Source organism: Amblyomma americanum, chromosome 3 (genome assembly GCF_052857255.1).
Source record: "Amblyomma americanum isolate KBUSLIRL-KWMA chromosome 3, ASM5285725v1, whole genome shotgun sequence".
NCBI lineage: Eukaryota > Metazoa > Arthropoda > Arachnida > Ixodida > Ixodidae > Amblyomma > Amblyomma americanum.
The window spans coordinates 136,410,734-136,422,999 of record NC_135499.1 but is presented as its reverse complement, the minus strand read 5'-3'; the positions used below and the strand labels follow the sequence as shown (position 1 = coordinate 136,422,999).

Sequence of the window (12,266 nt, the reverse complement as noted above, 5' to 3'; positions counted from 1 at the left end):
AGGCTTACTTGTGCTTATTTTCTTCATAGTTCTTGCCAAAGAGTTGCATTCCCATTACTGCGAAGATGAAGATGATGATTCCCAGGACAAAGGTCAAGTTCCCGAGGGCACCGATGGTTTTCCCCATGATAGAGATGAGCAGGTTAAGGGTAGGCCACGATTTGGCTAATTTGAACACACGCAGCTGCAAGGAAGAATTAGCTCAGCGTAAGGAGTTTTGCGTTGACGGGAGCATCATGTGAACAAACCAGAATACAGTGCATTTTTTGGGTGCGTTATTTTGTTGGTCATGGTTTATGGTTTGGTTTATAGGGGTTTAACACCCCAAAGCAACTCAGGCGATGAGAGACGCCGTAATTTCGACCACGTGGGGTTCTTTAACGTGCACTGACATTGCACAGTACACGAGCCTCTAGAATTTCGCCTCCATCGAAATTCGACCGCCGCGGCCGGGATCGAACCCGCGTCTTTCGGGCCGGCAGCCGAGCGCCATAACCACTCAGCCACCGCGGCGGCGGTCATGATTTGTAAGCGTAACTTGAAATAACGGGTAAAAATAACTGACGCTACAAACTAGAGATCGTCGTAGTTAAAATCCTGCGTTTCGCAACTGTTCAAGACATCAGCTATTGCTCAAACGTGTAATCAAAGATGAGTAACGTGCATGAATAGACGCCAGATAGATACTGCGGCTCCTGCGACGTCAGGGCAGACTACTTAACTCGCCTGTCTGAAGACTGGACTTCATACGGTCAGTCCTCTTGCTGCGAGAGGGCGATTAACACTTTTAAGCATTGCCCCCTATAATACTAGACCTAAAGAGCAAAATATAGTGCTGCGCAGCGCATAGAAGAGAGGAATACTAGTCAGTAGGTTATGACGTAAGATGCTCGCGCGATTGCCAGCGTTCACATTAGTTGGTAACAACGAAGACAGTAAACGGCATGTTGCGTTCTTCTCTGGTCATCTTGCGTCGTGGTGCCTTTCGACGTTCCGACATGGTCATGCAATATGTGCCCCATGTTTAGCACTACATCGAATTTGCACCCTCTCGCATAACGGACGGCGCTGCCTGACCGAAAAGTCGTCGGTTGCGTTAAGGCATTCTGTTTTTGTTCTTCTCTGGGTATGCAGCTTCTGACACCGAACGGTGATTTAATGAATTTCTTCACTTTTTAAGAATAGCAGACAGTTGTGTTAAAGGGAAGATTTTTGGCAATACTAAAAATGTCGATGAGCGCCACTAGTACTGACACAGCAATCTTAGGCAGTCGTAACAATAGCCATGTGATTTCCAACACGAACGTGCAAGCTTAGTGTGGTGTCGTGTGGCACCATACTCATGGGTTAAGAAACTATTGCAAAATGCAACTCACCAGACGAAACGAGCGCAGCACAGACAATCCTTGGACGTTTTCCAAACTGAGTTCAATTAGGGATAGCGCGACGATGAGGAAATCGAAGATATTCCAGCCTTCGCGAAAGTAGTTTTTTGGACTCATGGCCATAAGCTTCATTCCAGCTTCTATCGCGAATGTCGCGGTAAAGAACTGCAAGAAAGAAAGAGAGAGAGAGAGAGAAACAGAAGCGTGACAGGCAAGCGAAATCAGCGCGAGGGCAATACCTCAGGCAACGGTTCGGTTGCGAGATAAGGATTACAAAAAGATATGCTCAGTTAGAGGGTAACGAGACATGGCCTTAGCCTACTTCTCTAGATGTTGCCACAGTGTCTTCCAAATCTGTAACTAAGTGCAAATGCATTACAACTTCGGTGCGCTGGTGCAGGCATGAATGTCGCCGCGCAACAAGCAATGTTAACAGTCACAAAAATACATAAAGTGTTGCTAACCTTTCTTAAAACAAGGAAACAAGACAATAAAGCCTTCTCACATATTCGGAACAGACTGCAGTTTTCGACTTTGGAAAACAAGTTGCGTTATATAATTTTTACTACAAAGGCCTTGAATTTCATCTGCACATCATACAAACACTTCAAAGGTATTGCCTTCATTGCCAAATTGTCGAAATACTAACTACTGCTGCGTAAGCTGCTAAACTACTAGATTCTACTCAAGCTGCATGCCTAAATGTACGCACGCACAAAAGGGTGAAAGAAACCACGAAGCCGGACTGTCTTCTCAACCGGAGTTTTGCCCCTTGAATAATTTTTGGCACCGCGCATAGTTGAAGGGCGATCGTAACTTACCGGTGGGAGTCATGCAACTTCGGGAATTCCTTTCGTCACAACGAGCAGCAAAAGGAATTGTGCTCCTCCGGCTTGTCTCAACGCGAAACCATTCACACAGAGCTCTACAATTCTGACAAGGAGCGATATCAGAATAAAGGCATTGCCTGCCGGCATGCAGCTACAGTGACATAGTGAGAAGCCGTGACCACGATTTCTACAAGTGCTGAAAGAAACAAAGAAAAGCACTACCAGGCACTGAAAGCGTGAAATATGTTGCAGCTGACAGAAATGTTCTCGTGTTAACTCTACTCCCAGCTAATCTTTCTTACCTTCACGATGAAAACCAGGCTTACTTCTAGTTCACAAAGCGTCATTAGACCAATAAATTCACGACTAGTTTCTCCCTCTTTGTCACACACACACTAAGAATGGTCGCTTTGAGACTTCTTAACATCTCTCCTCAAATAAGGTTCGATATAAAACCAAGCGCATCCCTGTAATATGCAGGTACGTCAGCAGTGTACAACTTAATGAAACAAGAAACACGGTTAACAGAAAGTATTTCCCAATCGGATACCGGGCGACATAAAGGAAACAAGACAGCACAGCGTACTGCATTGTGATGCTGCTCGTCTTAGTTATGGTACGCTCACTGCCCTGCAACAATACCCCGAACTTAAAGGTCATACGTTCAGAATGAACACTAAAGTTGGCGGCATTGGCGCAGGGCAACGTTACCATCAGTCCGCCATTATTCAGATATATATGCTGAGAACCAGAACACTTTCTCGTAAACGCGCAGCGAAGAGACGACTCTGAGGAGCGTCCGGAAAACACTGCATGAACGAACCAAGAGACTGAGATCCGTGCAAAAATAAGCAATGCTCTACGCATTCGCCCCGACACGGCGACTGGGTCTCGATGAAACGACGCTCACCTCTGTGACGCCCCACGAGACATGGGGCGTCAATCACCAGACGCTCGGCGTGGACCTTTCGCTCCCGCACGTAGTAAGAGAAAAACAACTACGCGGGAAAGAAAGCACACTACTCTGGGTGCAATAAGAAGAAGAAGAAAAGAAAGAGGAAGATGCGTCGTGGCAGCACCAGGAAGAAGAAGCAGGCCGAACTACACGCAGGCACTGGGCGCAGAAGGGCAGCACAGGCGGTGGCGATGGCGGCACACTGGACACTAGGCACTGCACTAGCACTTACGTAATTCCCCTTCTTGAGGACATTATCAAAGTCTTGATCCATATTGTGATGGTCCATGGCCATGAATAGCGTGTTGACCACGATGCATAGAGTGATGAAGAGCTCCATGAAAGGGTCAAACACGATGAGTCCTAAGATCTCCTGGATCCGGATCCAGTACCAACAGCAGTCCCACACGCAGAACATGTCTATACACTTCAAGCAATTGGCCATGCACTTGTCTTTGAACTTGGGCCTCTCCTGCTCCTCCCTTTCTGTGGGGAAATAATAAATGGACACTGAATAATGTTTAAGTATGGCCGCCAGTGAGCCCGTGGGGGGCGTCTAACGCCGCCAGCTAGGGACACACGACACAGGCAGAGCTACGTACGGGGGGCACAACGGGCTTCACCAAACCGCGGCAGGCACACGCAACACGAGCGCTTCGGAGGGGCACGCCCACTCAGCCGCCGGGACAAGAATGGCGTGTTTTCGGGCAGCTTGATCTGCGGCTCCCGTGCGTTTAACCGCCTAGCAGTCCTGTCATTTCTGAGTGAACGGGCGCTTACGTCGATCTCTACTTCGTGAGCCTCACCGCCTGTAGGACCACTGAGAAGACAGCTCGGTGAACACCTTTAGACTTGTGAGACAATCGCAAAATAATGAATCTTGAAGTGCTCTCTTATACATTTTGCAATTGCAATTACATCTCTGCGCTATTTCAACCTGAAAAATTTTGAAGTTTACCCCAAACACTCAATTTTGCTCACTAAATTTGCCTTAGGATACCAAAAAGATATATATACTTTTTTGACATTATATTAAGGAGTGTGTACCGTAGTTGAGCGGAGGCTGCTTGGCGGACTGAGTAAGCGTGCTTCCAAGCGCGGAAACTTGCAAACAGAAATGGAACACGTGGTGTAAAAAGTCAAGTCACTAAAACCAGACAACTTGCAGGCGTTTCACATGCCTCATGAAAACACCGAAATGACTGCTTTGCTAGAAACAAAGTTAAAATGCACACTTGAAACAAACTTTGCATGCTCATTGGCCCTGTGGAGAACACACAACTACAAATAAGAAAACAGAAGAGCAGGTTTGCCACACAAGTACAAACTCGTACCGTGCATGAGGACATCGTAAATAGGGTATACACGTGGTCAAGTCCTCAACGGCGACAAAACGCGCTGCTCGGTAGTACATATGTTTTTAAATACGCTTTCCGGCTGGCCATTTGCGTGTCAAGTTTTGTTTCTATTATACGTACGGCATATAAACGACCAAGTTTTAAAGATAGGAATAATAGAAATGCTGACACCTCCTAGCCGCTTACATTCCAGAGAAACAAGTACGAAAGTGGCAACATTCATCCGGTTACATATTACAACCAGTTCAATAGGGTTATTTCTTTGCTAAAGCTTTTGCTAGGCCTTCATTGCGCATACGAAACCGCCTACAAGGAAGTTTCTCTTCGTATCTGATTTTAGAAGCCTTTCGAAGGTCGTCGTGTGACTATAATACCACTGAGGTTTCTGCATTGTGCAGGCCTAGACTAAAACCTTATCTTTAATTAAAAAATAATTAATAAACGCACTTACGTTACTTCTAAATTACTCCCAAGTAATTTTCCTGTGCGAACAATGCGGAGAACGTCCGAAATTCCAGAGATATTCACTTTTTAATACTTGGCTTCAGCACTTAACGAATTGCAACTTATGGTTTAGCCTCTTTTGCTGGCTAGCATCGAAATGACCACGTTGGGGTGGTTGGCGCGAGCACTGATCACAGGAGGAAAAGGCAGGCTTCGATGCGAGTGCCATCACTCGGAGGGCGAGCACCTACGAGGGTTCGTGTCGTGCTCTCTTTCCAAGCACAAGACTGCACAAGATGGAAGGATTCACAGGAGGCGGGCGGGTGGTGGGGTTGAAAAGTGGGAGTGAAGGTCGGAGTTGATAGATACCTCTCTCGCTTGCTTTGCTCTGACGCCCCGCGGCCTGCTCGATGATGTCATTCAGCACCATCACGTCTGCGGACGAATGGGAAGGAAGGACACGAAACCGATCACTTCTAGTCTTCCTCGCAGTTACGGCACTTTTCTTTGCACACGTTCTAAATTAACCATAAGCGAGTTCCAGCGACCGGGTTAGACAGCTGACATGCCTACATATGTTTCTAGATCACGTCTAATTGCTACATTCTTCCTAGCCTCATTCAAAATGTACCTTTAATTTAGTACGGGGGCATACATTCTCAAATCTTACCAGGCAGATGCTGGAGATAGATTTATGCGCGTCGGTATGCTTCTAGACACGAACAAATGCTTGAATATCTCTTGTAGAAAAGACACAGCCAGGAATTGCAATTTAGATCGTTTAATTCGCAGCTCAGATTGGTCCATTTTGCCGCTCGCGCCAGTTACAAGTCATCTTTGTAGATTTCTTTGCAACCTCGGCTTTATTGTTGCCTTGTACGAGTAACAGAGATGAGTTGATGCGAATGCCTTTAAAGATCGCGTTTTATGGGATAAAGTAACACAGAAATAAGCAGTCTAAAAGTCTCGGCGTGTGCTTGAGTGATCATGAAAACATATTCAGTCACCATTATTGCCATTATATTAATGTAATGTCGGCATAACGACTCTCATCTCATAATACCAGCTCTATAGCACTTGTACCGTGTTCATAAATTTTCAGAGTATAAACATTGTTACGACTCTGTAGGATTTCGGTTGAGCAGATGATGTTTACCTTTCATATCCACGAGGCCTTGCCTCTGTGACGGTTCAATAAAAGGGTTGTCTGGTTGCTTCTTCACAGCCAAACATTCCTCCCCATCCAGAGTCATTTCCTGAAAAGAAATATTACGCGTGGGAGCCTTAGAAAGGACGCGTTTGCACAGTTATTCCAACATTGAAAGTTGTAAAGATTCCTCCGTTATATATACTGGGAATTCTTTTCATTTATAATTATTTTTTGCTATGTCCATTGTATAGTGTTTTTTTTTTCAGAACGGCGAACACTTAAGTAGCCTCAAGAATGCACATCTCTACCGTGATTTGGCTATGAAGTTTGAGCCCCATTCATAGTCTTTTCTCGTTTTTAAAGAAAACAAGTTCTGATCACGAAATCTTGTGACTATTGTAATGAATGCGTTAAAGTATTTTTGTTGACTAATTTTTAGCGTTCACTGTAGCCTGTAGGTTTCCTCACTGATCCAGCATCTATGATGGAAGAACAATTTACATGAGCAATTTAGGCCAATCTTCGCTCCTTACTGAATGTGACCACATAATAGAGGAGTAAAGACTGCGAAATGTTGTAATAAATCACATAGGGCGAAATGCGAAAGAAAGATTGCGACCAGATTAACTATGAGGTTATATTTTTTCGAAGGTGCCTGGTATTCTGATTGTTTCAGCAGTCCAAGAATCACGAAATAATTAGCAATAACTGCAAACGTAACGCGCAGGGTGAAATACATCACACGTGACCACAACGCCTGCACATGAGGTGCACTAACAAGAAGTTGTGGGGCTACACAGAAGGAGGTGCGAACACCTGCCAGCACGAATTGAAGAAACGTGTCTTCCGCCTTACAAAGAGACGCTGCGGTATCGCTGATGATGTCACTGTCACAGACGTGTCACTCTTACTGATCTGAAAGGCCTCGCGCATTCCAACAGTTAGCGTATATTTCGGCTTGCCAAAACTGTTACCTTTCGCAAATGGGGTTCGACTGCACACGTGCTTTGGCATGTCGAGCTTGTATGCAGGCAGGCATGTATCATCCGCTTCAGGCCAAAAGAAAGGTTGCTGATGTACAAGTAGTCCATATCAATGACGGTCAAAAAGCAAATAGCTGATCTATGGTCGACACTGGCGCTCTGAAAGTGGTGCCATTGCATCTTGTAGGGAAGTCGAAGGCAAAACCTTTAGTGTAAAGGCTTCCCGTCATCCCCAGAACAGCAGTTGCTAAAAGCCTACCACAGTAACTGAAAGACGTCCAACTTAGACCAATTCTGATTGAGCAAATACTGGCAACGCCAGGAACTGGACGATACGTGCCACAACGTTTGACATAACTCCATAAGAGCCGCTGGCAAAAATGTGATGCTAATGGTTTTTTCAGCCTCAGAAAACGAAAAGCCACATGTATGTACGGTTTGACTGTGAACGAGAATGAAGGTTGCAATGATAATCCTGCCAGAACTTTTTGTTGATTGCTCCGCAGGAGTAATTTATTAAATACGCTTATCATGCGGAAAGCTTTACATTGGACTGACTTGGCGCTGCATGAATGGGCGGAAACGAAAGCATGCAGAGCTGTCAGTTAAGGGCAAAGCCAGCGTGCGGCTTTCTGTGGGTCTGAGCCAAGCTTGCAGGAGATGAATGTTTCAGTTATTAGCAACAATCCGCTAGCTCGTAGGATAGTGGAAGATCTTACCGAAAAACGTACAGGCATTCATCGCGAATGCTTACGTGCTTCTTGAACATCTGCTGAATATTCTTCAATCTTCGCACGTGCTTGGGTGTAGCCTCCACAGCTTTTTGCGCATTCGCGGGTGTTTGCGCATGTTTGAAAGGCTTCGTACCATGTGAAGCAGTAATGTTGTGGCGCTCATTCTGTGTGCTATCTTCTGGATATACTCGTTCACTTTGCGCCAGTATATTTTTGCTACCGCATGACACGGTTGATGCGCTGTAATCCACAGCTTTCATTGTGGACACGGCCAATGCACGAAAACGTCTATGCTGGTACAGGCCAGTCTGTATTGTCGCGTTTCTCTCCACAAAACCGGCAAACAGAACCGAGTAGCCATGCAAAAAATAAGAGCATTTAAAAAATAAGAGCATTTTGACATGCCGTGCAGCCCGACGTTCGGATGCGCATTGCTGACAAGCCTTTCCGCATCGATGTGGTCTAGAGATGTCAATAATTATTTCCCTGCAGTGGGTGTAGTCAGGCTGATTATGATGATGATGATTTAGTGCTTCGGAGAGCAGGGCTGATGAAGCAAAGACGATTTGCACGTGAGCGCAGTTAATAAGGCAGACAGGACAAAGAAGTAAATGAAGCAGCCAAGGCATTAAATCACAATGCGCTCAAGCGACTGCTGCGTTCGGACCGGGGATCAAACCTCGATGCTCGGAGTATGGCCGCGTTCGCGTATTTCACCAGGGCACAATGAGCAGAGCAGGCCCGCAAAAGAGATACTCGACCACCCCGTGGGCTGCATCATGTCGCTGTCTTCGAGTTTAGTGTGTAATGTGCGAGTGCAAAGGCGGTGCTACCTAAAGCAGCGGGGCGATTAGGACAAACGGTGTGAGGCAGCGTGGATGGCTGCCCCAAGCGCAGCGCGGGAAGCGTGGTGATGCGGCGGCGGCAGGCGCACAACGAAAGGATAAGGGGACCGAAGGAGGTAGAGAGAGAGAGCGACAGAGAAAGAGATCGAAAGGGGAATCGTGAAAAGAGAGGGCGAGTGAGAGAGAGAGAGAGAGACCTCGTAGTAGTAGCATCCCTGCAGGTTTCGCGAGCGAGAGCGCAGCTGGCTCTCCTTGGTAAGGAGGCCGGGTCCGCCAGGCCCGGCCGCGGCGCCCCCTCGGCAGAAGACGTCCCCGCCGTGCGAGGTGTAAGACAGGCGCGACGAGTGCGACGTGTAGCTGGAGTGCCGCGACGCCAGGCTGGCGTACATAGGCAGCAGGATGGCGCCGTTGTCTTCGGACATGGGCGTGACGGCGTTGCTGTCGTCGGCGTACGGCAGGTGTTCCTGAGCGTCCCGGTACGTCTGCAGGACGAGGGGCTTGCGATCGCCCAGGCGACGCCCGTTGCTGCGCCAGCTCACGCTCAGCTGACTACCGCGGCTGCCCCTACGGAGGTTAAAGGGCGAGCCGGGTAGGCTCAGGCTGGCCTGCTCACGCCACCGCCAGGACACGGCGCCCAATGGGTCCGGATGATGAGCGGAAGAGGGGAGGAAAGGCAGGGAGACAGATAGAGACAGAGAGAGGAAAGAGAGTGACAGAGAGAAAGCAGACAAAGCGGGGAGTCAGAGGCACTGCAAGCAACGCGGCCGTCGCTGACCGGGGAGCGAAAGGACGCGGCATCGTTCTCAGCTAGATTACCCGACGCCCGAGAGCATTGAAGAGTTCTGCCACAGGTGATTAAGTTCCCTGCCATGAAGGAATGAGGGTTATGCAGCGAGGACGAACAAAAGACACACACGACGTTTTCTGGGATTGTTCCACAACTTTCGTCCTCTTTTCAATGCGCTTGGTCATTTCCTTCATAACAAGCCAAAAATTCCGACTTGTAACGCCATGCTAGTGTGCACCATAAGGGCTTCTGTCATGCTTGTGGATTATCATAAGAGCCTTTCCGGCATTTTGACTGACGATCCAGCAGCGTTCACCACTCAAGCCAAACTAAAAAAAAAAGAAAAACTCCAGAGCGGTTAGCACATGCTAACATGGCGTATGTAGTTAACTACCTACGCCATGTTACATTTCTGAACAGCGTTTATTCTGCTTACTTGGCTTGTGGAGAAGACAGACCAGCTGGAGCGAACAAGAACGATTCACCAAAATGCGGAGTTGGCTAATGTGCCCACATTTATTTGGGCCATCCTGAGACTTATATTAAGCGTAATATTTTTTACACACTTCTGCCATAGCTTCTAACTGTGGCGTCTCCCCGGTTAGCGACGGCGACACATGTTTACTACTACGTGTGCACTGCGATCGTGCGAACGCGGGATTGTGCGCGGCTGCGAAGTGACGGCAGTGTCACAAATGTTGTTAATGATGTCGATAACATGTATACAGTTGTAGCTAATCACACTTTACAACAGTGTGGTTCGGGCGCTTAAAAGGAACTGAAAAAATCTCCATTTAAAGTTTGCATTGATTTTTGAATATCTTTGGTGGATTCCAAAACAGCTCGTGCACTGTTAGCTCAGTGTATAAGGTGAAAAATACTAAGACATTGTCACCCTTAACGTGTTTGTACTTTCCTGTTGCTTATTACTGTTCATATTTTTTTATTTACTGAGCAGAGGCCTGCTCATGATTGATGTTTTTTTTTTTTGCTCACACGCAAAAAAATGCAATAGAGAAGATTATGGACGCAAAAATGATTCGCTTTGCCGCAGAAAAATGTGCCAAAATCACTGCTGCCAAAATGTATTTCGACATTTTGCAATGCAAAAAAAGTTCTTGGTGTTGGAAAAGCTATGTCGTGCATTTTTTTTTCTGGCGTGCAATAAACACTTGACGCATGTTCACATTTGATGCGCCCTGTTAAATCATGTTCTGTCGGATGTTATGTAAGTTGCGATTTCTCAGTGAAAGCGATAGAATAAATTTTGGTGATAACGAGCAGCACGAAGACTATATGCAGCACAATTTGTAAGTCTGGCGCATGCGCTTTCTGAGCGTACAGGGACATCTAAGGCATCCACAATCCGGTGTTAAAGTCTGCCACATTAGGTAAGCTCTATCTTATGTTTTTCTGGAAATAACAAAATGATCTACTGCGTCCTAAAATTTTCAAAGGAGTTCTCTCTCTAACTTTTGGGACTTTAAAATACAGCTAAATTATTAACAGCTGCTTGACACAAAGGGCAGTTGTGCCAAGTTGCTTAGCGGCCAATAACATCTGCTGTTTTAAGTGAGCTCAGTACAAAACTTGCGAGATATTTCTGCGCTGAGAATTACGCCGAGAGCTCAGAGCAACTGAAATACTCTGCACTACGCAGAAGGCAACTTTTTCACCTTTGCTGCTTGGAACCACCACCTTGACTGCATGAAAGTCTGTTAGGTTCTTGCCCAAATCATTTTTGCACCTCTAGTAGATGAGGTGTCTGAGTTTTATGCGCATGCTCTTGGAAGAATGAGTCGACAGATAATATGGTTTGGGGATCGCTCTAGCAGCGTGATCCACTGATACTACTACACAAGCGGGACGCCGTAGCCGCTGCATGCACCCGCTGACCTTTCCGTAGGAAGCGAGAGCAGGAGGTCAGCTCTGCAGTCTTAAAAACTCTAGAGAGGCTACACGTGCATGTTTTCACAACTTTTTTTCCTTTTTTTTTTCTTTCGCGCACCTAATTTTCGGGCAGACTGCCGCCTAGACTACGTGTAGCAACAACGCCTTGGCACACGGGCTGCCCGGCCTATGCTCATCCAGGGGAGGCTCTCTTTGTCTACTCTGGGAAGAAAAGGGTCAGCTACAAAGTCTCAGCACCGTAGAGAGATGCGAGACAGCTTGAGAAAGGGGTCACGAACACAGACATCGCTTAAGGCACTGCCTACGGTTTGTCTGCGTCCCGGAGACAGCTTACGTGGATAGACAGATAGAAAGAGAGAGATAGAGAGAGAGACAGAGAGAAAGAGAGACAACCTGCTCCTCTACGAGGGCTTCAGGATCGCTACGTGACGAGAAGATGAAGAAAGGGGGAGGCTGGCGTCTCAGCACGGCTTCATTCCGGGGAGAGGAGGTCACACAGGGAGTCCGCGCGTGCGCGAGTGCACTACTTACCCTTGGCCAATGCGAAAGGGGACGACGTTTCTGTCACATCCGCGGTGCGAAAAGCCTTCGTCACTTTTCCCATTTAGTGATGCGCTGCAAAAACATCCGGGCTTCGGGGTATCACGTGACACATGCAAGGGGGAACACAGCCTTGCTTGGCCAGGTCGCCCAACACATAGAAAAGAGCGCGGCACAAGAGAGAAACCGAGAGAGAGAGAGGCTGGGTGAAGCGGCGGGATAACGGGGAGAGGGCGCACGCAACGCGCGCAGTGGCGCACCACCCAAAGCAGAAAAAAGAGAGGAGTGGCGGGCAGGCGAAACGCAACAAGACAAAGCCGAGAGTACCGCGAGAGGCACGTATA

The 12,266-nt window shown here is 47.3% G+C and overlaps 1 protein-coding gene across 6 annotated transcripts in view; it reads right to left on the bottom strand.

Annotated features, from left to right (window-relative positions):
* The window catches only part of para (sodium voltage-gated channel paralytic), a 178,491-nt gene that overhangs the window by 29,048 nt on the left and 137,177 nt on the right, over positions 1-12,266 (bottom strand). For 3 of the 6 annotated variants that reach the window (XM_077657917.1, XM_077657920.1, XM_077657921.1), the window contains 6 exons: positions 8,882-9,289; positions 6,129-6,228; positions 5,342-5,407; positions 3,403-3,680; positions 1,377-1,550; positions 9-184 (listed from right to left, as the gene is read on the bottom strand). In XM_077657917.1, the coding sequence (XP_077514043.1) occupies positions 9-184; positions 1,377-1,550; positions 3,403-3,680; positions 5,342-5,407; positions 6,129-6,228; positions 8,882-9,289 (1,202 nt within the window). The remainder of the gene's footprint in view (positions 1-8; positions 185-1,376; positions 1,551-3,402; positions 3,681-5,341; positions 5,408-6,128; positions 6,229-8,881; positions 9,290-12,266) is intronic. The other 3 variants (XM_077657918.1, XM_077657922.1, XM_077657923.1) reach the window with 2 other exon arrangements.